This window comes from Paramisgurnus dabryanus, chromosome 17 (genome assembly GCF_030506205.2).
Source record: "Paramisgurnus dabryanus chromosome 17, PD_genome_1.1, whole genome shotgun sequence".
Lineage (NCBI taxonomy): Eukaryota > Metazoa > Chordata > Actinopteri > Cypriniformes > Cobitidae > Paramisgurnus > Paramisgurnus dabryanus.
In genome coordinates, this window is record NC_133353.1 from 34,306,696 (window position 1) to 34,334,477 (window position 27,782).

The 27,782-nt window shown below is 39.8% G+C and overlaps 2 protein-coding genes across 6 annotated transcripts in view; both read right to left on the minus strand.

Annotated features, from left to right (window-relative positions):
* The window catches only part of clic4 (chloride intracellular channel 4), a 28,233-nt gene extending 12,682 nt beyond the window's left edge, over positions 1-15,551 (minus strand). Inside the window, exon 1 of the mRNA XM_065267285.2 lies at positions 15,172-15,551. Coding sequence (XP_065123357.1) covers positions 15,172-15,240 — 69 coding nt within the window. The 5' untranslated portion in view covers positions 15,241-15,551. The remainder of the gene's footprint in view (positions 1-15,171) is intronic.
* Positions 15,552-18,573: 3,022 nt separating this feature from the next.
* On the minus strand, positions 18,574-27,698 carry srrm1 (serine/arginine repetitive matrix 1). Of its 5 annotated transcripts, XM_073812496.1 has the most exons (18): positions 27,598-27,698; positions 26,967-27,056; positions 25,549-25,671; positions 23,687-23,857; positions 23,508-23,602; positions 23,208-23,396; positions 22,922-23,119; positions 22,678-22,794; positions 22,421-22,596; positions 22,189-22,269; positions 21,689-21,775; positions 21,378-21,519; positions 21,029-21,121; positions 20,721-20,935; positions 20,159-20,522; positions 19,888-20,062; positions 19,459-19,635; positions 18,574-19,356 (listed from the first exon to the last, which is right to left on the minus strand). In XM_073812496.1, exons 1-18 carry the CDS (start codon positions 27,616-27,618, stop codon positions 19,249-19,251), a joined length of 2,622 nt encoding a protein of 873 aa, XP_073668597.1. In that variant the 5' UTR covers positions 27,619-27,698; the 3' UTR covers positions 18,574-19,248. The 5 variants fall into 5 exon arrangements, with proteins under 5 accessions (XP_073668597.1, XP_065123547.1, XP_065123545.1 ...); XM_065267475.1 differs by having other exon boundaries at positions 18,574-19,349; positions 20,159-20,935; XM_065267473.1 differs by having other exon boundaries at positions 20,159-20,935.
* Positions 27,699-27,782: the final 84 nt, after the last annotated feature.

Genomic DNA, 27,782 nt, shown 5'->3' on the forward strand with positions numbered 1-27,782 from the left:
TGAAATCTCATTTTCCTCGTTATCTGGGGGAAAAGGTGCATTACAGAGGGTCTGAGTCAGATGATTTGATGACTCCTGAATCTGATTCACACCCACCACGGGAACAGGAACAGGACATCACACAGGGTAACGGTTTCTATAGAGACAAACGGATGCAGAGTCTCTCCTGTAGTGTTAAGTCTATCAGGCCTGACAATAGACCGCACAAAATAACATGTTACACAAACTCATGCCAGTAAAGAGGACAGATTAAAGTTATGAAATAGAAAAACTGAAGCTTCATTTTGGCTGCTGTGCACGTTTGAGATCTTTAGCAAAGTATACATTTAAATATATTTAAGTCTTGATATGTGCACCCGAAATGCACGTGAACAACGCATGGAGTTAACAAATCAAAAACTCAAAATATTAAAGGATGGGATATCCTCTGTGGATATGCGAGAACATCTAGTGGTTCTGCATGGAAAATCAAACCATGTTCTCCTGAATACAATTTTATATATAAACCTAGTACACTGACTACTCCATATCTTTGTACTGTATGTAGTAAGGAAACAACAAAACAGAAAGGGTAAAAAGCAAATGATCAGCAGATGGGACTTTTCAAGCTTTTCAAGAGGAGTCTTCTGTTTACAACACCCCATCAAATCCCCCATTACTCCCCTTTTTGTTGTTTCTACTCCCCTTCGTCCCTTGTTTTTCATTTCCCCCCCTCGCAGGCCTCTGTTAAAAGAGGGAAGGACAAAATCTACTCCAAAAAATGTCTGGCATGGAGCGTTGTGTGTTTTGTTTGGGATTTGTGACAACTACTAAGGGCATGCAAGCATTTCCTCTGAGACAGCTGCGCTCATACATAGATACACATCCAGTTACATTAAAACACATTCTGTTTAAACAAAATAACCCACAACTACACAACATGGCCCATACCAGAGAAAAATCTGTGCTGAAGCTTCTGACTGCCAGATTTTCAACAAGACTTAAACATTGGGGGGTCCAGAGGAGCATTGAAATCTGCCTACGACCAAGCTGATGTGACATGTCTGAATAAAGACCTTTGAGGGAATACAGCTGTCTTTTATCCATTGAATTTATCATCTACACTTCTCTCCATTCACACAGACAGAAAAACATATGGACAACTTTCCAAAAACAAACAGAGGCCTTTTGTTCAACACCTTTGAAAACCACACTGGATGCATCCAAAAGAAAAAAAAAACAAATGGCAGTCTGAGTAAGAGAGAGACTGTGCACCTTATATGGTAACGCAAAAGCTCCTGCAAAAATGGAAAGATTACTCATATTGCAAAATAAACAGACAGATTGATAGAGAGACAAAGAGAGAGATAGACAGTCTGAAAGCCAATACTTATTTTGTTGATATAAGAACAAGCAACATTAAAAAACTTGAAGATTTGATGATTTTAATATACTTTTAATTGGTCACTTATTTAAAGTCTTAAACAGTGACAGTACACAGTAAAAAAAATCCTGGTTGCCTTACATTTTAAAGAATAATCAACTTGGGTTTACAAGTCATTTTTATAGTTCAAATAACATAATAAAGTTGAAATACTTTAAGCTTATTTAACTTTACAGGAACTCATCACTAGCCAAGATGAATACACCATAAAAATGTTTTACCTGCCTTATTTTTTTTACTTTTTTCAAACTGACTTCGGAAATCATTTTAACTTAGTTCTTTAATTTTTGACTTTTTATCTGATACTTTAAGGCATTCAATTAGGTTAAGCTATTTAAAAGTTAAATAAAAAATAAGTTTTTAAAAAAATCACTTAAACTAAATTTATACAGTGTAGTTTCATACCTACACTGTAAAAATTATAATTTTTCAAATCAAGATATATGTTACTTTAATAACATAAAAAAATTAAAGTGCATCTATTTCATTGCTAAAAAAACGTGAAAATTATCTCATGGAAATCCGTGTTATGGTCACTAAAAATTTAATAACTTTATCCGTGTCCATGTCACAGAATTCAACTTTTTTCCATGACCGGACCACAGATGTCTTTTCTGTGTCACTCCCACGGATTTCTCGTGTAATTTTATGTATTGTTTTCTCATTGTTTTTTCCTATTTTCAAATCATTCTCGCTTGGGGTTAGATTTGGGGTTTGGGTTAGGATGTACTTTTATGTATTGGTTACTACATGTTCTTCTTCTACTTTTAAAACTATTCTTGCCTGGAGTTGGGGTTAGATTTACGCCCCATTCAGACAGCCAACAACAAGCAGTAGCAGAGCGACGCGATCTCATTCATTTCAATGGAAACCTGGCGACTTCCGGCGACACGAGCGAAAGTGACCGTTGGCGACCGTATGGGCGTGTCCAGCGACGCGAGAAAGTTAAGAAAAGTTTAACTTTATGCAAATGTCGAGCGACTTTCGGGAGCGACTACCAATGAGAACAAAGCAGTGGAGTTCACGTCATCCTTCTCTCGTCAGTTACTGGCGTGGATGGTACTCATTTGTTTATGACAAGCAGATTTAGAAACGTCTCATTGAAAGAGACGGGCAACACACAGTCATAACATCGCTGGCTGTCTGAACGAGGGGTTAGGGTTTGGGTTAGCGGTGTCTAAAAATGTAACAGAAAGTGATTCTAACCCAAACCCCAAGCGACAATGGTAAGAAAATAGGAAAAAACAATGAGAAAACAATACACAAAATGACACGAGAAATCCGTGGGAGTGACGCTGAAAGACATCCGTGCTCCCGTCACAAAAAAAAAGGGGAATTCCGTGACATGGACACGGATAAAGTGATCAAATTTTCCTTGACTATAACACTGATTTTCGTAAGATCAGGTTGTAAAAAACGTTATTTTGTGTATTTGGTATAATACAATGTGTTTGAGTTGTTTATGGTTAAAAAACATTTGTTTTTTGCATATCGTTAACATGTACTAATGCACACTTACACACCAAAGGAAATGAAAATCGTTTACATGCACAAAACTAGCTCAAAAGCATCCCAATGACTATTTGCAGCCAAATGCCAATAACTAATGAACAAAATCCTTTCATCTTTAACCCACAGAAAAAAAAAAATCAAACAGTTTGCCAAACCTAAACTCGAACAAAGCAGAGAATTTGGCAAAGCTTGCGCACAACATCTCTTGTCGTGTTCACGCTTTATCCCTGGAAAAATGTACAAAGACAAAGCTGTGTTTGGGAAAGTTATTCTTAAGAAGTTTTCAGATATAGGCAATGAAAACAAAATTTTCAAAAAGGCAAGCGAAAGAGAGAGAACGTGAGAGACAAAGATGTCCAATGGAGACAGTGAGTCATAATACGGTGGCTTGTGAGTGTATAACGGTCTCAATCTGATCTGCAGTCGGTCACTGACAATGATCTCATTGCTTCTGCCACAGAGAACACGTCACACATAGCGATTCAATCCGAACATCTGAAGGTGGAGTCTCTCTCACACACACACAGCTGAGAGACGTAAATGAATAGCAAGATTATTTTTAAAACACACATGCTCGTGACACAGCACGTAGTCTTGCTTTTTTAGCCTTTCCTTATGCGGACTGTAAGAGTCACACATGACAGAGATGTGTGTGTTTGAAGGTGGGACCGGGTGGGGACCGGGGCAGGGTTGGAGTGCCTACTGGGCTAAATTTAGACCAAACAGTCAAACTCTTCACAAATCACAATGCGCTCATTCTTCAGTCCCTTCACACTGACTGAATTGCAGTCCGGCTGCTGTGTTACCTTATAAGGAAGGAAAGAACGAGGGAACGAGAACCGGAAGGAAAAGAGTGAGAGAGGGATACCCCATCTATGAATCTTTGGGGTATCCTCTATTCATTTTAGTGCACAGTAGAGCGCTTAAGCTTTTCTTAGTGTGCTACATTACATTTCGTGCCAGCCAAATATTGAGAACATAGGTGAACTAGAACATCATCTGCTAAAAACATTTTGCATATATCATCAACTTTTATGTGGATGTAGATGAGCGCATGTTCTGTGTGCAGACTTATTTGTGGTTGTGGTCAGTAGCAAGCCTGATTTATACTTCTGCCGTAGGCTGTGGGTAGCCTGATGTGCACTTCTTCAAAAATGTTACAATGCGTCAATTCTACGCGGATCGCAAGAGCGTAGATCCAACAACATGCATGACAACCTGCGGCTTTTGCCCGTCAATGTAGTGGCATGCATATTGATGCGGACAACGAAAAGATGGGTTCAATTTAATTAAGAGTACTCAATTGGATTTGTAGTGGCCCGTTCACGTTATAACGATAACTATAACGTTAACTATAACTATATTAGCATCCATACCACCGGACGCTAACAATAGGTTTATACTAATTAGCTCGCGTAATCTAATATCTTACCTTTTGGCGTAGTCAATGTGTTTGAATAAAAAGCATCACATAGGCAATTTCACAGCAACTGCATCTGCGCTGGATAACGGAGGTAATTTTATTTTATGGACCTTAGCAATGAGCTTCTCCACCGTGTCATCTTTCATTTCAAATACGGACTTGAAGCTTAAATAGATTTGATTGGCTGTCATTGGTTTATCGTTCATCAGCTGGGGGAAAAGAAATCGTAGAGAAAGTGATCCCAACAATATCGTTTATTCATTGTATCTTTATCGTTATAGTTTTGGTGTGAACTCTGCTATTTTCTTTAAAGAGCACCTATTGTCCGATTCACGTTTTTACATTTTCTTTGGTGTGTAAGTGTGTATTAGTACATGTTAACGATATGCAAAAGGTACAAATCCTAAAGTAAACAATGACGTGAGTTATCGTCTCCAACGTTAATCTATTTTCTTGGACTACAACAAACACACGCATTGTAGGCAACAGTTTACTTCCTGGGATTAGGGGATTGGTAGACAAGATCGACATTATCATAATTCCTCCCGCTTTGGACTGTAAGTTAACATTGCATAGTGACCGAATCTTTCAAACATGGTAAGGAGAGTCACATTTCCAGCTGATGTCAGAAGTAATCAGGCCAATCATAACGTTTAGATTATTTGGCCAATCAGGGACACAGAGCTTTTTTAAATCCATGTGTTTCAGGAAAAGAGTGAAATCTGGAGCTACAAAAATGTAGGTTGTGTGGAAAATAATGTGTTTTTGAACCATAAACCATGCAAACACATTGTATTATACCAAATACACAAAATAATGTTTTTTAGCAATGAAATAGGTGCACTTTAATATAAAACAATTTTTATAACTGTATTGTTTATAGTTATCGTTATAATGTGAACGGCCCTTAAACCTTCAAAAAAAGTAAATATTTTCGATTTAATTCATAATATTTACACCTCCCACTCTCTTAACCCTTCTTAACATCATTCTGCAGAATTCTGCAGATTTTTCCCGAAAATTTCTGCAGAAAAACATCAGCAGATTTCATCTGGCCCTGTTTATGACACACCACTAAGTTGTGCAAATATTCCTCTTAGGATCTGACACTAAACGCAGAGCCCAGACTGATGAATCATGACCACAGTTCCAGTCCATCATTGGTCAACAGCAGAATCACTCTTGAACAAAACGTCTGGCAAAGATCTACGCCACTGGTTACGCAATGGTGCACCAGCTGAATAAACAAGCATTTTTCAAGTGAACAAAAAACATGGAGGTCGCTTTGTTCAGACAAGAACCCATCACAGATCCATGCTGATTTTCTACAGACAGAATTTCTTGCAACGCAGGCAAACTGAAACGCCGAACCATTTTTGCTTATGGACTAAGAGGGCCACATTCACAGTAAAATCAGCTCCATCAGAATTTGCCTTCATTTAAATTTGAAAAGAAATTCAAATTTTGATGTCACAGGTGTAATCAAGTTGTCAAGTCTAGTCATACCAACACAGTCCTGATCGAAGTAAGCACAGAAGCTCAGACTGTGATGAAGAAAGATCATCACGTTACAGAAGATGCAAATGCAAAAGATGTAAAATGACACAGTAGACAATAAACCTGGAATTACATAGACTTCATCATATCCTCTTTCTACGTAAAGCTAAACTCCTTTGGCAGGATGACACTGTGCATGAATATCAAATATCAAAAGGTGTGTGGTTTGCAAATGGGTTGACTAAATATTGCAACCATAACCACCTCCAAAGAACTAACTAAATACATTTACTGATGGCATTAGGGTGGTTCGCATTTTTTGTGGGCGCAAATACGTTATATTGAATGTAGATGCACCGCAAGCATGCCCAAATAGAGAGAAACTCAGTTTTCGCAACACATCAGCATAGCAACCAGTTGAAAATAATTCAACTTTCAGAATCAGGGAGCTACACTGCGACCAAAATGGTCGCATATGCGACCTTTTGAACTGCCGTTGCGACCCTAATTTTTAATGGGTCGCAAATGTGCTACCTAATGTTTTAGACAATATGCTTTGATTTACTATGAGCATTTATTAAAACAGAAATTTGGATTTTAAGAATACGTTTTATAACGTGCTCTGAGCCATCAACACGTTGGCTTCATTTTGGGTGAAAGCACGTCGTGTCTCTCCCTATCAGTTTGCGTTTGCGTGCTCAGCTGTTTCTCAATGAATTAGGTGCGACGCAAGCGCAGTGTCTTCCATGTTTCTAAACTTGAGCAGAGGCTTTCTTCACTGAGGACGCGGGACCCGTGTGGTTCCGGGTTTATATTTTAAGTGGTCTGTCGGGTCCGGTTAGGTCCTAGTTTAATTACTTTGGGTCCCAAGTCTGATTAATGTTGTGTTTATAACCCGAGTTGATCGGAAAACGGCCATGAGCGCTACCGCGCTAAAGCTCGAATGCAGATTCAGCGTGCCTTCGATTTCTATGGCGATGGTTCTTGTTACGACCACGCGTTGCATTTGCTTTCTCACATTTTTTTAATAATCTTATTATTAATAAACCATATCTTTTCTAAAACCATATCCATATTAAGTTTGGACAGAGATTGTAGCAAAAAGCAATGCTAATGTCAAGCCAATTGCACTGAACGATCAAAGCAATGTAAAGTCTGTCACCGGGACAGCAAGTAGACTTTTAAATCTGAAATAATGAGTGGATTAAGCTTTTTAAATCGGCAAGAGAGAAATAGAAAGATAGAGCAGAAGCAGTAAAAGTGCCTATATAATAGAAATTATTACCATTATAACATCAGTCATAACATCAGTCACATTTTTAATCTATAGACCTGCACTGTTTATTAATATACTATACATAGTATTGTATTATATTGAGTTTGATAAAAGGGATCTAATTGCTTCATATATCAGTGCAAAAACAGTAAGTGATTTCGTGGTGCTTTGACAAACAGTGTCAGCTTTGTTAATGGCAAAGAAAGTTTGGGGTGGTTAGATTAATGAAAGATAATGTGAAATTAATATACATTTTCAATAAATCAAAGTATTGTGTTGTGTCACACATTATTAGTTCTACGTCACATGTATAGTAGACCATTATTTGTCAGTGGGTAATAATTGCCCTTTTCACCGGCTACCACCACCAAGTAAAATTCAGATCTGTGGGAAACACTGACTGCAACGTTTAAGAAAACAAGAAGGCATGTGGTTTAAAAGATGGCAAGTAAAATAAAAAGCATATCTGTATGCAATACAGTTTCATTATTGTTCATTATTATCCAGAGCGCCTTAATACAACTTGAAAAAAATATGTGCGACCAAATCATATTTTGCGCCAGTAACTGAAAAAGTTGGTAGCACAAGTGCCACCAGTGGAAAAGGTTAGTGTAGTTCCCTGAGAATGCCATGTCGAAAGTGCGTTGGAAAGAAGAATCAAAGTGGGCAGGCGCCTTTTGTCACGCGGCTTTAGACACGAAATGTATATTGTCCTTACACTCTTAAAAAAATGCATTAGGACAAGCCCAACCGTTGGGTTAAAATTACCCCAGATAATGTTAAAATTTGACCCAACAATAGGTAAAAACAACCCAGAATTTTGGGTCGAAACAACCCAGCATAGGTTAAATGTCAACGGTCCTCTTTTTGAGCCAGCGTTTCTTCAGCTGAGCACTTTGGTTGCTATTATACTTCCAGGGTTTCCCGCAGTACTTTGCAGTTCGGGTGGCCCGCCTACGCTGGGAAACCCTACTGCCTTAACTGGGTCATCCAAAAAAAATTTTTGCCAAATGAGAGAAAGATGTGGTCCTTTACTGACTGGAGGATAATTAGTAGCCAGTTGATAAAACATCTGTTAAAAACATTTAATTCATTGATAATCTAGTAGGTGTTTATTTTCTGTCATAGTTTCTTCAAAATGAAGTTTTTTTTAAGGTTTTAAATAAAAATATTTTCATTTTCATCATGATGTGTATGCCCCGCCCCTTTGATTGCCACGCCCCGGCCACGCCCACTCACCTTAACTAACAAATTTTCTGCGGGAAACCCTGACTTCTGTTCGGTTTATCAGTAAAGGTGTGTTGTTCCGGTTGTTGTGATATTTGTCCCGCCCATTCAATGTGATTGGACAGCTTAGTGAAAAGTGACATTGGGTGAAACGCTCAGCTCGTCAAAGTTGAAAATCTTCAACTCAGGGCACTGCAAAAACTGAGCGCCGGTGCTCAGCGAAGACAAAACCCGCGTCAAAACAGCGTTTTTTAAAAGCGTGACGCCTTTACTGGAAACAATAGAAAACATACGCCAGCCGCAGCCATAAACACCTTGGTCTCCACACCCTCTTAATGTCTTATATTGCTCATAACTGTTAGAAAGCATCAGTTAAAATGAGAAAATTATAAACAAATGTTTTGTTACTGCTTTCTGGAAAAAGTGTGTCAACCCTCGTGCAGTTACATTATCACAATACTAGGAAACAAACTTACTGCAAATGCAATGCATACTGCAAATGGACTGCAAGTTGGATAAACATTGATTATTGTCTTTTCTATAATTCATAATGGAAAACAACAGTTTAACCACAGGCCTGAAACGATCCCTTAAAATGTATATTCATTCACTTGCTCTTTACATAATAGAGTACAGAATGTTATGTAGATGGATTGCGGAGCATTGACTCGCACTGACTAAATATTTTCCATCGATTCCCTGATAAAAGGAAAACTCCCTGTGTATTTAGAGGCAGTCGATCTGTCCGTCGTAATGGATGTGATTGTGCACTATTGAGCAATGTTTGAATAAAAGGCATACCCACACGCCAACAAAGCTTTACATGGAAGACAACACAAAAGGATCGAACTTCACTATGTTAGCTCAGTATCCCAAGAAGACTGCAATGCAGGTTTGCATTCAGATAGGAAGTGTCTGTAAATGCTACTGGCTTGGGGAACAGGGGGATGGTGAAAAAGTAAGAGACTTGTCCTTGAGACGTTTCTGTAAGGTCACATTTAACGCAGTGCAAGCATTGCGACTGGAACCACGCAGGCCAAGAATGTGTCCTTGTGCGACTACTCTATATTCCTTTATCTGCGTGCGAACACCCACAAACATAAACTTTCTCTAAATCACCATATTTTCAATCAAAGCAAACAAACTCAGTGTTTCCCACCAATTGCTGATGATATTTACATGTCAGTGTTTAAAAATTTATGTTCTTGGCAGCTGATCAGAGAAATGGACTGAATACGCACTTGATTGACTGCTAGTTTACGTTACAACTGTAAGCCGTGACAGATAAGAAGAAACAGAGGTATGGCATCAAACACTGACTGGTGCTCTTCTCTGATACTTAAGCCTAATTTTACAGGTTGTAGTTTACACAACGCTAGTTTACACTAAAGGCTTTGTGCTCCCTTTCATAACCTGAAAAGATAAATCTCACAATACAGCACCTTCGTTTATTGTGAACGTTGGAATGGTTCCTTTAAAAACACACAAAAAAATCACCAGCTGTATAAATAAGGTCAAACTACAGCTTTAACTTTATAAACTTTGACTAAAATGTAACTCTGCGCTGTAATTTTGTAACAATCTGCAGTAAGCAAATGCAAGCATCAGCTCGAATTCAAAACACTTGACTTTAAACGCAGTCTAAACAATGATTAATCTAAAGGCCAAATCAAAACAGAGCAAGGGTTAGCACGATTGCCTCATCAGCACCTGGATCCTAAAAGCATTTGGGTGTCCAGTGTCCATCAACAGAGTAAATATTTCCACTATCACATGATGATTTGTCCCAGAAAGCAGGCGGTAAACAATGGGCTGTCCAGCTAGCGTTAACTGCTTTAGTACAAGAAAGTGGAGTACTGAGTAGATCATAAATTAAAGGGATAGTTCACCCAAAAACAAAAATTCTGTCATCATTTTCTCATGTTTTTACAAACCTGCATACATTTCTTTGTTCTGATCAACACATAGGAAGATATTTTATTTTTGGGTGAACTATCCCTTTAAAGTGACCAGTCCCATTTTTTGGTGTTCTGCCCTTCAAAAACCCACAACATTAAAAAGACAAAAACATTCAAAATGGTTTTTAATTCATAGATAATAACAAAATAAGATTGAATTGAAATGATGTTTTAACCTTTGAACTAAAAAATTTACGCGCTTTTCATTTTAAAAATCTGGTCATAAATGAATCGTTTGTCTTGGTAAAAAAAGAGATTACTGTGTAACACTAAAATATTAACTGTGTAACACTATAATATAAACTAATAAATTAAACTAACAAAGCAGTCCTTCCAGAAAAACGCAGTTTTTTTGTGATTGTTGCGGGCAAAAATCCTTGATCTTGCGGCACGCTTTTTTAAAAAATGTGATGGAATATGCAAGATATTTATGCAATTTTATGCGATGAAATTGTGGGAACTTGCCAAAATTGCGGGAACTTGCAAAAACTTTTTGCAGCTTGATTTTCACGTCGCGTAATTACGTCACTTCCTATCATTCCCATGACAACAGGGGACATGGCTGCGGATGTGTGAAGTAAATGCAAAATTTTTCAACTTTCTGCTAAGATATATATTAGTCTTTGCTACGAAAATGCGTGGATTATGAAATCATACAGGCCCCGCATATTTTGCGAGAAGAAATCTGCAATTTATGCGGCGAAAGTGCGGCGTATTTAAAAAATGCGGCCCCCACATAAATATGCGGACTTTGGCTGATTATGCATTGAATCATGCGATCGCATAATTACATTTTTCTGGAGGGACTGACTAAGACATTGTGAGACAGCTGCGAAAAAAGTTGTGGATTCGGTCCCAGGGAACATAAGTATTGATAAAAATGTATACCTTGTAATGTACTGTAAATCGCTTGGGATAAAAGTGTCTGCCGACATTCAGTATGCGACACGATAATGCTTTAAGTTTGTAAAACAGATTGGAAATTTATTAAAAACGAAAAATTATATTACAAACGTTTAGTATGTTTCAACACACTAAAGCACTAACATCCGTCTGCCAGTCTCCTTGCCAAATCATTGCCTATACATACCTTTTGAACTATTAAAATCATTCAGTTATTGCAAACTATTGCAATATACACCTGTGTGATTTTCTACACATATGGTTTTGTGATTGGTTGCCAGGATGTTGCTAAAATGAAGTGCTGGTATGTTTCTATGCTGTTCTGAGACAGGGTGACTGCTAGGTTTCCTCAACAAAACACAATTTATGGTCAGTAACACAGAAGGGAGAGACAAGTTACATGCATGGGCTAGATCCTGAATCCAATTTCATAAGGGCGTAATTTTAGCAGAAAACCAAAACCAATAAAACCACGAAGACCGGTTCACTAGTGCAGCGTCATCATGCTCTAGAGAATTTACATCAATTTAACAGACATTAATCTTATTAAACCTTTAAGTGTTTCTGTGGCTCATCTAGTGGAGCATTGCATTAGCAACGCAAAGATCGTGGGTTCAATTCCCTAGGAACACACGTATAGACTGAATGCACTGGAAGTCACTTTGCATAAAATCATCTTTCAAATACATAAATGAGACTGATTGTCAATTTCAAATCTATTATACAACACTATACAATGAATGCTCCTAAAGAACCCAGAGACCTCCCATCACCAAGCACTTTAAAAACAGATTTAGCTGTTTGAAAATGCATTACATCTCAACGCATAATGCAGCGTGTTTCTGGACGCTGCTTTTTCCATGATCAAAGCAAAAAATCTGAACATGCCCGCGTTAAAGCCGACCAGCAGGTGTGGCTGTACTGGAGGGAGGGAGGGGGGATGAGTTGTCTGCATTATCAGCAGCTAGCAGGGGCAAGGTTTGCCTGGTTACCATGGTAACAAAGGGGCTGGTCCTGTTGTGATGTTGTGCAGAAGGTGCAACAAAGCTGCATTACATGCATGCTGTTAATTATGAATGAGAGAGAAATAAAGAGAGAGAAAGAGAGTGAGAGAGGTCACCATTATCTTTATATTGCAGTGTGTGCACACTTTCAAGCAAGTCAAATGAAAGTCTCTTTACCTAGGTGCCATAGAAACAAAACACAGGGCGAACGTCAATGTAGCTCATCGGTTCGGTCAGATATCGAATGCTGACCTGTGGTCTTTGCAGTTTCATATTAAAGCCACAATTAACAGTAGGACAATTGTTTTAACTCTGATTCGGGATGCTTGGTCACCTTTTCCAACAGTTGTGGAAAACTAGGGTTGCAAACATAGACTGTAAAAAAAGATGGACGTAGTGTCCGTGACATCACCCATTGGTTTGTGAAGATCGTTTTTGAAGCTTAAAGTAGGCGTTGCCTGTCGTCGCCATCTTGGCCGTGCATCACCGCAAATCACTCGCGGATAACCGAAAATGGGTAAGAGGCGGGACATGGGTAAAGCTGAGGTGGCTGGTTGCTTAAACCACGCCCACCAAGCTTGACTCTAGTGACAGCAGTGGCAGTTCACCCATCACTCAAGTGGCCACGCCCTTAATTATACAGAATTTTAAAGGGGGGTCCCATACCGGACGCGTCGCGTCTAGACAACTCGGAGGTATCGTAAACCAGAAGTGCACATTAAACAACGCGAGCTTCGTCAGATAGCGTCTACTTCAAAATGCAAAATATACGTTAACAGCCAATGTTAATCGTTAATGATTTGGGACAAATATGATGTTATTTAATGTTAAACTATGCGAGTGGCGCGACAGGGATTTGAGCAACTTCCTGAATCATAGCTGGGCAACCCCTCGGTTGTAAAGCTTGGAAATTTTGGAAATATTCCAAGTCTGAAATGATTATTTAATTTTTGGTAATTTATACGAACATTAGCATCCTCAACATCTGACTTATCTTCATCCGGTGCAACCATTCCCATATATTCCAGTGTAACTTCCATGGAATGTTTTAAAAATTCCCAGAAACTGTGAGTTTAGCATTAATCATTGTCAACTTGAATACTTCACATCTGACTTTCTTGATAAGTTCATTCATAAAATCACATTAAATTAGATCATCATCGCTAAGAATGTGGTCATGATATCATACCAATATTAATACACTAGTGTTTATATTTAACTAGTAAGGCAAGACATTGAAAAGATAATGCTAGAGATTTGGTTTAGAAATCAATCAGTCTATTGACATGTACTATCTTAACGTAACATGCAGAGAAATCCATAAGTAAACTGTATGCTGATTTTCCCAAAAATAGAAAACTTTCAAAAACATAGCTGTTTTATTGAGTTTACCGGTCAGCCTGAAATGTGTTCGGGCGGACTTATCTGTTTGTCTGACCAATGGAAGACAGGAGTAAATCGTACCTATTATATAATATATCCTCTATAGAAGTAGCTATGTTTGGCTCTCTCCCAAGGGTTTTCCCCCTCCTAGGACTTTTCGCCCACAGGGTTTTTCTCCTAGGGTTTTATTTTCAACCCCTGGGTAGTCTGCTCTGCTGACATTGGTGAATGATTTTTATGTGTTTTTTCCTGCATCTATTAATGCAAAGCTGCTTTGAAACAATTAAACAATTGTAAAAAGCGCTATATAAATAAAATTGAATTGAGTATATGAGCAACCTATTTGACAGAAATTACACACTTCACCTTTAAATCCGAGGCGGTCACAATGTTATGCTGGATCATCTCATCAAAAAGAGTTGACCGATGTGCTTGTTGCACAGACATAAGTGTCTATCGTGACAAAAGCTGCAGTAATGATCACTGAATTATTAAATACACTTCATTAAATAAAGCACAGTCATCTTTTAATTAAAACCTCAGGGTTTATAAACGCCTGCTCAGCTTTTTCACAACTGAGATCCAAAGTCCTCAGAGCTTTAATGCACCAGCAGTTCAATAACCACGAGGGTCAGTTAGGAGGAGAGTTTATGTCATACATACTCCTCCAAACATAACTCGGACCCCAAACATTCACCATCCGAAGTGCCCCTCCTTTCCTCTTTTTTCTGTAATGCACTCCCCTCCTCCGCTCCCTTTCTCTCCCTCCTTTCAGTCCGGGAGTTTTCCCGCTCTGCCAGGCAGAAGGCCTTTTGGGGGAGCAAAGCAAAGCAAAGGAAAAGACATACAGCAGGGTTCCCGACAGAAGAAATAGGAATTCCAGTTTGATTACTCAGGGATTCAAAAAGAGAAGATTTACAGCCAACATTTCCTAAATAGAAGTTTTTAATGTTTATATTGGGAAAAATATTTAGTCCTGGGAAACCTCAGCAGCAAAGAAAATGAGAAATTGATCAAAACTGGATTCAAACATTGTTTTTGGTACAGAATGAGGGATGTTTATTAAAATCTAAAAAGTCTAAAGTACTTGTGCCACTTGTATGCAAATACCATGTAGGCATCACAAACACAATGGGATTGAACTCTTTTGGCCTTTTAAAAATTTGCATTAATGTATACAGAACTGGACGGATTTCCTGAGGTAGCATTTGGATTTAATTCATCTTCGCCCTCATGTCTCTCATAAAACATCACGTGAATGTTTATAAGAGAGCAAACAGTCATATATGAGTGATATCGTGATACTAAAATACGCCTCCACCCATCTGACATTCACATGGACAACCACTGTCATCGTACGCTGTTACTGTCTGTAAAACCAATATACTAAATTGTGATAAATGGCTAAAAATGGAACATTATTTAATAACAGTTTATCTATAATTACAACTCCAGTCACAACAAAAGCCCACACCTTGTGATTATTTTTCAATATCACAATGAAACCTCATAAAAAATCTGATATGAAACTGAAGTTATTGTTTTACTCGTAGTAAGACTCTTACCTTCACAAAAAGCTCGATGAGGGGTTCGTTATCCCCCTTCACACCGTTCTGAGGTACCGAGAGAGACATCCCGAACTTTTGCTTTTATGCACCCAGATATTTCTTCACCGTGGCAAAGTTTTCCAGCAGTCACTTTTCAACACCTCCCTCTTTCCCGAACGCAATATCAGACTGCAGTGTCTCCAAACGAACACCGAGACAAAGACCGTTAAAAAAAAACCCAAAATCAGCTTCTCTCTCCAAAAATCAACAAACGCACTTTCGACGAGGCCCGCCGTCTAGAAACGAACCGCTACGGACGACCCGATAAAATCCGCTACGTTTCGTCCGTTGCTGCTCTCTCAGGATGGCGACGCTGAGGGAAAAAAATTCAACGGGAGTATTTAAGGCAGTGATGTCATGCGCAGAGCGAGCCGAACACGCGCGCGCAGAATCCATACAAAAGACCAGCCCGCGTGCGCTATATATCTAAACAAACTGCTTGAATGGTTTCATATTCAGTTAAATTTGTGATAAATTGCGTATTACGTAACAACAACAACAACAAAAACATATACGTATCGGGGTTCGTAAGAAAGCGCATTCTGCAGCAATGACTGATTTCTGAAAATAGCAACATCATATAAAATGTATTTTAAATAGCACAAGTAGTTATTTAAAAAATGTTTCCATAAAATGTGTCGAATTGCTTTAAAGGGATAGTTCACTCAAAAATTAAAATGTTCTCATTTACTCACCCCCAAGTCGTTTAAAGGAGACATTTCACAAGACTTTTTTTTAAGATGTAAAATAATTATTTGGTTTCTCCAGAGTACGTATATGAAGTTTTTAGTTCAAAATACCATATAGATAATTTATTATAGCATGTTAAAATTGCCAGTTTGTAGTTGTAAGTAAAAATGTGCCATTTTGGGTGTGTTCTTTAAAATGCAAATGAGCTAATCTCTGCACTAAATGACAGTGTCGTGGTTGGACAGTGCAGATTAAGGGGCGGTATTATCCCCTTCTGACATCACAGGGGGAGCCAAATTTCAATGACCTATTTTTTCACATGCTTGCAGAGAATGGTTTACCAAAACTAAGTTACAGGGTTAATCTTGTTCACATTTTTATATTGATACAAGCACTGGGGACCCAATTATAGCACTTAAACATGAAAAAAACATTCCCCACAACCCAAATGCAGATTTTTCTCTTTCACTCTTATGTGCCTGAACTGTTGTTTAGGATGTTTACTCCAGTGAAGTTATTTTGGGACACTTTGTGGGCATTTTTAAGCTTCAAGGGTTTTCCAGTTACTATAGGAGTGGATTGTGGCACCATCCACTCCCATAGTAACTAGAAAACCCCAAACCAGCATTGAGGTTCATTGGGGTTCAATTGACATGATGAGAGTTAAGGAAATAATGGCAATTTTTAATGTTTGGGTGAACTATCCCTTAAATTATGGTATATGATGGAAGCAACGGTTGCCATAGTAGTTTTGTATAGACGAGTTCAGCAGTAACAACATAAACAAACTGCTTACGTGGAACAAACATAACTTCCGGTAAACCCTACAAAGAGTCAATAACAACAAGGTCCTTTTAGAATAGTTTATTTCTGATAACAAGCTAAATAAACAACAAGTAGATAACCTTAGTTCAAATCATAGCTAAAGCATATAAAAAACTACACTGAGCTAAGGTTACTGTGTAAAATGAGTACCATATAATGTATACAATGTTAACTAACTTACAGATCGGCTGCCAAACCTTCCTTCACACAGCGGTGATCCATGATCGCCATTCCCCATCGTCTTTAGGAAATCAAAACATTTGTTATTTTTGATGAGATATTTGTTCTAGAGCTCAGTTTAGAAACTGGCCAGACCATTAAACAGACAGAGACCGGAAGTTAAGTTCCACCCAGACCGCGACAACGCACATGTCCAATGAAACCATCTATAAAGCTGCACAGCACTGACCCAACACTCAACAGTGGGGTGTAAAAGAGGTTAGGTAGGACCTATGTTAAGATTTAGATTAAATATAGGAACTATTTCTTAACCACCCTACTGAAAAATCCAGCTAAAACCAGCATAGCTGATAGCTCGTTTAAGCTGGTCCTCCCATCCTGGCAAAGCTTAAAAAGTGACCAAAACACAACTAGACCAGCTTCCTACACCAGCAATAGCAGCTAAAACCAAGCTGGGAGATCATCTTAATCCAGTTTATGGTGGTCTTAGCTGGAGTTTTCAGTAGGGCAGGGCTAAAACAATAGCAGGATACTGTACGGTTAAAATGTTAATTCATCTTAAATAAAGGTCATAGAAATGTTAGCATATTAAACATTTTTGTTTGTTCCTTAAACTATTATGCTGATTTAAAGAACTGATATCGCACTGATCAAACATAACATTTGTTAGGTTTTATTTGGAGAAGGTTGCTCATTTGGCATTTCAGTTTCTTCTTGTAAACACATATGGGGCGGTTTCCCGGAGATGGCTTATCCTAGTCCCAGACTAAAATGCATGTTTAGGCTGCCTTAAAAACATCTTGCACGGACATATCGCATATGTGCTATTGTATTGTCTCAAGATGCACACCAGTATTGTTTTTGTAAGGCATGTTTGTAAAAACGACTTAACTGTCCTAATATAACGAAGACCTAGTCCTGGATTAATTTAAACCCTATCCAGGAAACCACCCCGTACTGATACAATCTGTGACATAATGCACTGCAAGTTGCTTTGTATAAATGCATAAATGCAAATGCAGACACCAATATTAAAATGGTTGTTATGTGATGTTAGAAAAGTGCAAAACTTCTCACTAGAAGCTAAGCTGTTTTTTTGTGCAATGTCTTGAAGATCACCGTTAATAAGTGTTTCCTTTCACCTGGTCTGAGCTTAAGGGACAGTCCCCATGTTTATTTGTTAAACACTTATGTAGTCCCATGAGGCCTGTGGCCAGCTGGGAAGCAGGTGGCATTATAAAAAAAAAACAATCGAGGTATAAATAAAATTGCCTTGGGCTGTTTTGGTAGATCAGTCCTTGTTAACCTGGTTATTTTTGCTTGTACACAATAACAACTCGCTGAACTTTGAAGATATGTCTTTAAGTGTTGCCAGGGTGACAAACATGAGATAACACGCATAAAGCAGTTGATTATCATGTGTCATCACCAGACCTAGGATTCGGCTCAGGCATCCACAGAGCCTTCTAGAAACAATGGACTTGTAAAACATATGTAAAGCAGCAAATGCTGCTTAGCATTCAATTGTCACCATACAGGTTTGGCTTGGCATTTACAATCTCATGGTTTGTTTTGCCTAAAAGGAAACAAATCAAATTATCGACCATTATGGTGGGAAGAAAACCCCCGAGCCTGGGTGAATGTAAAGCAGATAATAACAGACAATAACGATTTCTTTCATTTTAATGCGACTTTGTTCAAAGCCAGGATTCACTGCAGGGTTCAACAATTCCAAACACAACTTAGGTTACAAAATATAAAATGCAAAAAATAAAGGATGAAAACAAACGCTTGGGATTCGTTCTTATGTGCACAGCAAACTTTAGAGCAATGCCACAATGTTCGGATGAACAGAGAGCGGACCGATGGATCGGCTCTTTCGGCTCACTGGGTGTTTTGGTTTATAGATCATGCACACAAGAGGACAAACACACTGGGGTCTGCTGTCCATGCAAACTAAACTCTCATAAAAAGTCCTGCTGAAGTTAGAGAATCCATAGGCTAACTTGCACATCATCTCAGAACCGCATATGAGCTTTACTTGTACGTTTTATCATAGCAATAAAAGCAAGTGGAACAGGAATGGGTTGGGGGCTAAAAAAATGTTAGTTTTTTGATAAACGGTTGTTGACAGTGCCAAAAGATGATCAAGAAACATTATCAGCTTCACATCATAAAACTCCCCAGCGATAAATGTGCCAAAAAAGTAATGAATTCAACGAAAACAAATTCTAGGGTGAATTATAACAATTTGTACATTCTAAAGCTAAACCAACATCAAACATTTAAAATGCAGAGTGGGGGAGAAAAAAGGGCGTAGGTAGAGGGAAACTGAGATCATCATTGAGAAGACGGAGACAACTGGGCCTTCCTCATGGACCGGAGAGCTTTCTCACGCAGGTGCTTCTCCAGATCATCCAAACTGTCTTCTACTTCACTGTCTGATTCCTTCAGGAAAGGTAGCATTAATTATGTCTGACTCATTAAAATCTGGCATGACAAATTTTACTTTGTGTTAATTTATATACACACGTTATTGTGTAACTTCACCTTTTTCTGATCAGAATCAGGCTCCGCCTCCTGTTCGGTGACTCCTATAGCTGCTTCAATTTTCTCTTCTCCACTCTTCTCTTTCTTTTGCTTCTTATGCTTCTTGTGTTTCTTCTCCTTTTTGTGTTTCTTCTCCTTCTTCTTTTTCTTCTTTTTTCCACCCTCTACATCAGAGTTCTGGAAAAATGAAGAATTGTTTAGACTTCTATCTGACCGCATAGAATTGGATGAAGTGCGGAAGAGCTATAATTATAAGGTTTTAAAAACTAAACTAAGTACATATCAGCACTTCTAAATCTGTACTTATGACCAAACTATATAATTTTTTAGTTCTACAGCCATTTTAAATAGCAAACGGATGTAAAGACTGGATATATGAACCATAAACAAAACTTTTGAACTGGGGTTTGGTGTAGGTCAGGCAAGTACCTTGTTTGGTGATGGGCTTTGGGACCCACTGCTGTTCTTCTTTGCAGGTGGAGGTGGGGAGCGACTAGCAGAGTGAGGAGAGACTGAAGCAGTTCTCTTTGGTGCGGCCGGAAGAGGAGAAGCGGATGGTGAACGAGACACCTGCCTCCTTACTGGCTGGGGGCTCTGAGAATCTCTACAAAAGAAAAGAAACCGAAGTTTAGCACAACTTATGTTTGTAGATTGAAAGGAAACCGGATGTTTCAGAATCGACACTTTTGTGAGTACATACCGCTGTGGTTTGCGTGGTTCTGGTGTGCGGGAGACCCTTCGAATGGGTCTAGTGCCATGAGACGGCGACGCCTGACGTCTTACTCGTTGTGGGGAGGAACCAGAAGGCCCATATCGAGCTTGAGGACTCGAAGACACTCGAGAAGAATGTGTAGGGGGAGAGGAACGGGTGTCCCTGCCCCGTTGGTGTGCAGGGGGATTCGGAGAACTTCTACGATGGCGGGGTGGTGGTGAAGCAGAAGAGGGCGGAGTGCGCCTCTTTCCTGGACTACTACCACGAGTCCGTTTGGGGGAGCGAGATGAGCGCCGTTTGGCTACTGGTGAGGGAGATGCCCTGCGCTTGGACACGGGTGGTGATGGGGATCCTCTGCGCTTGGACACGGGTGGTGATGGGGATGCCCTGCGCTTGGACACGGGTGGTGATGGGGATGCCCTGCGCTTGGACACGGGTGGTGATGGAGATCCTCTGCGCTTGGACACGGGTGGTGATGGGGACCCTCTGCGCTTGGACACGGGTGGTGATGGGGACCCTCTGCGCTTGGACACAGGTGGTGATTGAGAACCTCTGCGCTTAGACACGGGTGGTGATGGAGAACCTCTCCGCTTGGACACCGGTGGTGATGGAGAACCTCTGCGCTTGGACACCTGTGGTGATGGAGACGCTCTGCGCCTAGGAGGGGGAGACCCTGATGGGCGTCTTTTTTGAGCTGGAAGGGGAGAGGGGCTGTAGCGCCGCTGGATAGGAGGAGAGTAGTGCCGGGTAGGAGGGGATGGAGATCTAGGTTAAGAGGAACACAAGAAAAAGTCAATGTCAGTCAAATTACCTTTTAAAACTGAATCCACCCGACACTGCAGTAATTCTGGATGTTACCTGCGTCTTGGAGGAGGTGAGGGCGACCGGCGGCGACGAGCTGGAGATGGAGAGCGATGTCTACGGAAAGCAGGTGATGGGGAACGTCTTTTTCTGATAAGAGACAGTAAAAGAGTTTAAACCATGTCTCATTGTAATACAGCATGTCATTACAAACCGTAAGTAGTAATGTTAGGAGAGCAGCCCATGTCAAAGTTTTAAGATTAAAACTGGTCTGACCATGAAACTCGTTTGAAAGAATCTTAAAATGTTCTAGGGACACATGATGGACGATCTTCGCCAGACATGTGCAAGAACACATCTTGTTCAATCTGCAGAAAATGGAAACTTAACACTCAATTACGGTTACCTTGGGGATGCCTCTCTGTGCCTTCTCCGTGGTGAGCCAGGTGAATGGCTCCGCCGTCTCCTGACATCACCATTCCTAGCAGCTGCGCCTCTGTTCTTCTGCCTTGGGCCTTCATCTTCAGAGGAAGAGGATGACCCCGTGTCTGTAAAGCAACAAATACGCAAATTATTTCTAAATCAAACAGCTACTAGTAGACAATATCCATCATCATGACTACTACGTGCAAGCACAGGGGGAAGCAGAGGTGCACACAGGTGTGAAAGAGGAAAGAGAAAAAAACAGGTGTGATTGAAATAAAAAACGGTGATAACCTGAAGAGGATTTCTGATTCTGTCTGCGATACTGACGTCGCTGCTGGACAGAATCTGCCATTGACCCGTCGCCCAACTTCTCCTCCTCTGAAATTCAAAGCAGTGGAGGGTCCTTAAGTGCCCAAGAAACAGCCACGTGCCCACAAACACACCCATGATGTGCAAATAACACAGCCACCCATGTCCATAATTGTCTGTTGTGTCCCTGACCTAAGGGTAGACTTTCTAATTGCTGTCAATCACTTATATTAAAGATCTCTTGGCATACAAAATCCAGAAAGTGAGACAAAAACTCTTAAGTGTTTGGACAGAGGAAAAAAATAGAAAATTATGGACACTGATCTCAAAGGATGAAAGCAGAAGTCCTAACCTTTTCTTTTGACCCAAGTCACCCAAATAAACACACAAACTTGCTTCTCATCACACAAATACTGTAAAACTGAAAATTCATTTAATCTTGCATTTTGAAAAAGCATGTAAATGTATGTTGAAAGTCTCACCAGAATCTGATACATCGGATCGTCTGGGTGGTTTTGGAGGAGAATGATTGTCGTTCCTTCCACCGGTCCTGTTTCTCGCAGCTGGAATTTATAAAGTTTTTTCGGTGAGAATCATTTTTTGCTTAAAATAGAGCAAGCAACTTGGCATTTAATTATTTTAGATTTGCTCACAATAGAAAATATTTTTACTAACAAATCAGAATTACAAATAGCACTTAAGGAAGACTGTAACCTGAAGGGCTGGTGTCTGGACCCGAAGGGCTCCGGCCTCTTCTTCTGGGTGGACTGGATAGATCCGAACGACGTGGAACTTTTCTGGGAGGGGTAGCTGACCCACGTTTACCTGGTCTTTTATGGGGAGACCGAGAGGAAGAGCTGCCTGAAGAGGATCGGGAACGTGAGCGCCGCCTAGTGGACAAAATTCTTTGAGTTTATGTGATGGGGAAAATCTCTTTAAAATGTTTCTTTGCAGGACCAAAATGTACCAACCTGCGAACAGGTGAACGGCTGCGTCTGTGTCTAGGGGGTGGCTGGCGTCTAGGGGGGCTCCTGCGTCTCGGAGAGATTCGTCTCCTGGGACTCGGTCTGCGGCGAGGAGAGAATGACCTGAAAAAGGTGAAGACTTCAGTTAAGTTGACATTTAAAATTAAGTAAAAATCAACATTGATTAATCGCACACCTTTCATACCACCAAGCTTTAAATATTTCCACGAAGACACCTAGAAAGGCTCACCTGGACCGTGATCTGGGTCGTCTGCGAGAACGAGGTGATCGGGAACGAGAGCGGTGACGTGGGCGATCTCTGCGTCCGTCCTTCTCTCTATCCTTGTCTTTAGGTTTGGGCTTGTCTTCTGATTTGGAGATTTTTTCAGGGGACGACTCTTTCACAGCCTCAGACACAGAGTCTGGCTTCATCTCAGCCACCAGATCACTTCAAGAAAAATAAAATTAAATCAATGTTATATTTTTTTCCAGTTTTTGTAGAACAAAACCTACTATGGTCAGCTTATCACAGTTACCTGGTAGAAGAAGCCTCCTGAATTAGTGGTTCTGGTTTGGAGCTCTCCAATTGGTCCGGTTCTTCTTTCGGCTCTTCTCTTTGATTGGGCGGACTAGAAGGCGGTGAGGCGGGTGGACTTGGTTTTCGACGAGGAGAGCGGGAAGGGCTGGCTTTCCGGTCCCGCTTCACAGGGGAACGAGATTTCCTCCTGGAGACAGGTGAGATGGAAAAAATATATCACGGGTAGTTGTGCATTATTAACAACAAGACAAACAACCAAAGCAAGTAGTAAATCAAGCAAAGGGGGGCAAAAACGAACCGTTTAGGGCTTCTGGACTGAGCTCGCTCCTTGTTCTCCTTTTCTCTTTTATCGTCATCTATCTTTTTCAGAGAGGCTAGTTTTTCCTGTTCAATCTACAATACAAAACATTTCTTGGTAACATGTTAACTCAGCGTAAAGCTATATAACATCCATAGTAAAACTTTAGTCGTAATCACTTGTCTCTGTTTGATTTCCTCTTTCTTCTGCTCCAGGAAGGCAGACGGAATACCAGCGATGTTCTCCTGAGCGCTTAGCAACAGCGGCCAGAGGTCCTTCATGAATTCCCGAGCGTTCTTTCCGTTCAGGAACCCAGTCAAATTAATCTGCATCATCTTCGCATCTGGATTCTGCAACACAAACATCAGAAAGGAAGAGAGAGGAGAAGAAACCAAAGTTGTTAATACGGACATAGATTGAGCAGAACATGACTACCTACACCTGAACATCAGTTAAGACACGTTTTTTTTATTTTTTTTTTAAACAAGAGCCCAGTACCTGTGAGCCAATGCTGATTTTTTTTTAACCTTTTAAACCAAGGTGATAAAGATAAGATGCAATTGAATAAAAGGACAAATCTAAAATGAATAACCTCCCTCTGCATGCATTACATGTTTACATATTACAATCTGAAATGAGATGTACCCTCCTAGTTCACAAACCCTTGAGAAATCTTCGAGCAATAAACACCCTCCCCACTGCTAGGGCTGTCTCTGCAATATCAAAACTCCTGAGAGACAGAAACATTACAGTCCACAAACAGAGTGTATCAAAACCCCACAAAGCAAGAACAGTCCGGTTGTCTTCAGTGTGAGTGTCGCAGGCTCTGTGGGCTGGGGGGGCGGAGAAAGGCGCTCCATTGGCTGGCCTCCGCCTCACTACTGCATCACACTCAATCACCTTGAGTTTAATGCTATATCATTTATCTAAATTGCAAGAGACGAACAAGCAATAATGAGTACACAAGGCATGGAAAAGGCTTTATTCACATCAAAAAAAGAGGAAAACAAACCTATGAGATCCATGTCCTACGAGAGGGCTGATCAGTAGTGCTCCTGGAGATCATCCATACACCGGAGAGATATGGTCACACAAATAAGTAATGTGTTTTGGAAATTACAAACTAAACTCTGCACAGACACAAAATCCAGGAGCACGACTGAGAACCCTCATCCTAAAAAGTTTTGTAGTGTTACGAGAAGTTGAAGCACCTCTTTTATATGATGAGTAAGGAGACATGTATTTTAGCGTGTAATAAAAGTATGAGATCATTGAGCAAATACCTCTCTGGAATCCCAGCCAAAGCATCCTGAAAAATAGCTAATCATTAGAAAGCTTAGCTAACCTAACACAATCTTGTTTTATGTGGGATGACCAAGATATTCTTGAGCTAAACATTGTTACAGAGCCCATAAATGCCTGACTTAATATCCTGGGCAAAGAAAACACCTATATGACACAACCAAAACCCTGATGTCATACAGCATTACCATCTCACATGCTATTTTTTTAATAAAGTAATGTTGTCAGTTCAGGCCTTTGTTTTGTACTACTAAATTTAAGTCTGATAACGCTGAAATGACTCTACCACTGACACAATGTCAAGCCCTGCTAATAACTCACCTCAAAAAATAAAGCTCATCATCAAGGGAGAGTTGGATTCAGAGAGACTTTGGACTCAGATGAGATCTAATTAGGAGTTGGTGCTATACTTCGATGCAAGGAATAAGATCCATATTGGTTCAGGCCTTTTAAATCATAAATCACATCAACATTAGAACATTGCTGTTCAGAAGCAACGCTGTCATCAATCAAAACTTTAGAGAGAGAATATCCTTTTTTACCCTCATTTCTTTTTTTAAACCAGACAGACACTTTAAAGGTTTTGTTGTTAGACGATTTCTGCCTGTTACGTCTATGCAATGTTTCAAATCATTGTCAGAGGTTGTACACTTCTTCAAACCATCTCACATTCTCCAACATCTAATGCATAAATCCAACATGTGTGAACGGACAACGGGAAGAGCGGAGTCGAGTTTACCTTTTCCTCCAGCTGGTTGAAGACAAACTCAATGACAACATCATCCTCAAAGCCAAGGATCTCATTCACACGCTGGGTGATCCAGGGTTTGATGACTTCCAGGTTGACCTTGGACATGTCCACCTAAAAGCACATCAGACGCAATAATGAAGAGATGGTACACTTCAATACATGAGATAAATATATTACCAGTGAATAAATGTAGACTTAAGTTTAGAGATATTGGTCTTTCCTCATTCAAGTAGATAGGACTTTAGTCTTGCATGACTGAAATAACTGCCCAAATTTGTTGCAAACATGGCTACCTAGTGGCGCAACTTCCCTAAACGGACTTTGGTATAATTTTGCTACCACACATCCATTAAAAATAAAGACCACATAAATCATACATGAGGATTACTACTTTGTCGGACAGATGTGAGAGCGTGTGCGAGAGGTTGCTGGATTTATAACTCAAAACAAAATGACAGAAATGCGACAGACTAATCGATCTACCTGGATTAACTTGTTTTAGCAATTAAAATGTGAAATCGAAAAACGATTAATTGCACAGCCCTAACGAAGCATTCACACGGGGCTTAAGCGTTGACGCTTCCCATTAACTTTTAATGGGTGACGTCAAGCGTTGAAAACTGAATTGTGGATCCGTCGGTGCCACGTCACTGCCGTTGCTCGCGGCAGAAGTTGAACGTTTTTCAACTTTTCAAGTGGCAACGTGAGCATCCGCCAATCAGATTGCCTTATGCAAATAACCTAGGCAGAGCCAGCCAATTACGTTTATGGAAGACCGGAGCATGTGCTGCGGCCACTGTGATTGGCTGTTGACCATGCTTCAGACAAGCCTTCTGTCAAGCGTTAACGCTTTCGCCCCGTGTGAATACGCTGTAATAGTTCTTCCAAGCTTCACAGCGATAGATAACAGGGTCCACGACTTTCAAGCAAAATTAAGTGCATCCATCCTTCACAGAAGCAATCCACACAGCTCTAGGGGGTTAATAAAGGCCTTCTGGGGGCAATCGAAGCAAATTTGTTTTTTATAAAAATCACATTAATTACCATCAGAAAGTTTTTATTAACCCCCCTGGAGCCATGTGGTTAACTTCTGTAAAGGATGAAAGCAGTTTTTTGGGCTTTAAAGTCATGGACCCCTATTTTCTACCGTTATAAAGCTTTGAAGAGCCAGGACATTTACTTAAATAACTGATATCGTGTTAGTCTGAAAGATGAAGGACATACGCATCTTGGATGGCTTGAAGGTGGGTAAATCATTGGGTAATTCACATTTGTCACTGAACTGTCTGTCGCTTTAAGGGATTTTACCAGAACTTTACTTTAAAACACATTTACTTTATTTTAGTGCTGTAATGTTTGAAAGTCACTGTAAAACAATCAAGCAGATGGTTAAGCAGATTTTCTACCTTCTTCTCCAGACATTCTGCAAACTTCAGCTGCTTCAACAGCTTCTTGTGTTTGTTGCTGAAGCGGTTATCTTGCTCCGCACTGGTGCCCTGAAACAACATCCATTCACAATTAAAACATGGCTGAAACACTGACTGAAAATTTATTTTTATTTTCTATTAATAAAAAATTTCACATTTCAAAATAAAATGTACAGTGTTTGAGTGTAATATACCATTACATGTATTTATTATTTCCATTTTGAAACATTACTGAATGTCTAACTGTTAGGTAACGTTAACTGTTACCTCGCGTAAAGCACATTATGCTAACTCGGGAAAATAACACTAAATACGTAAACAAACCACAGCTTAAGTAATAATGCAATCATTGCTTTTATTTGTATAAATAATAGTGATAATATGACAAGAAACGCGTAATTTTTATTAAATCTTTCATGCTGAACATGTTGTCGTCGTCTCTGGATTATTTTCAGTTTCCCTAAGGCAGCCGCCATTACAGTCACATTCCAACAAACACAGTAAATACAACGTTAAAACGCACAACTCTTCGGCGAACCGATAACTAGTGCAACCAAAACATCACATTTAAACTTTCTAGTGCAATATTTAAAGAGGAATTAAAACTTACGCGGAAAAACCCCGCGTCCATTTCAGTCGAGTGTCAATATGGCACGATGTCCCACAATCCACTATGGCGCAGCAGCTTTTACCTCACTTCCGGAAGATGGGAGGCCACGTGACTGAAACTTCCGAAGCTGCCCGTTATAAGCCTGCGTCCGATACAAATCTTTACAAATTGCTATTTAATGTGAA

What these genes read in the sequence shown, in the direction of transcription:
- srrm1 (XM_065267473.1), bottom strand. Translation starts at nt 27,618, where the DNA reads ATGGACGCGGGGTTTTTCCGC. An exon ending in ATCCGATGTATCAGATTCTG is followed by an intron (nt 21,776 to 22,188) that starts GTGAGACTTTCA and finishes TTTGAATTTCAG; the next exon opens with AGGAGGAGAAGTTGGGCGAC. An exon ending in GAACCACGCAAACCACAGCG is followed by an intron (nt 20,063 to 20,158) that starts GTATGTACTCAC and finishes TTTCTTTTGTAG; the next exon opens with AGATTCTCAGAGCCCCCAGC.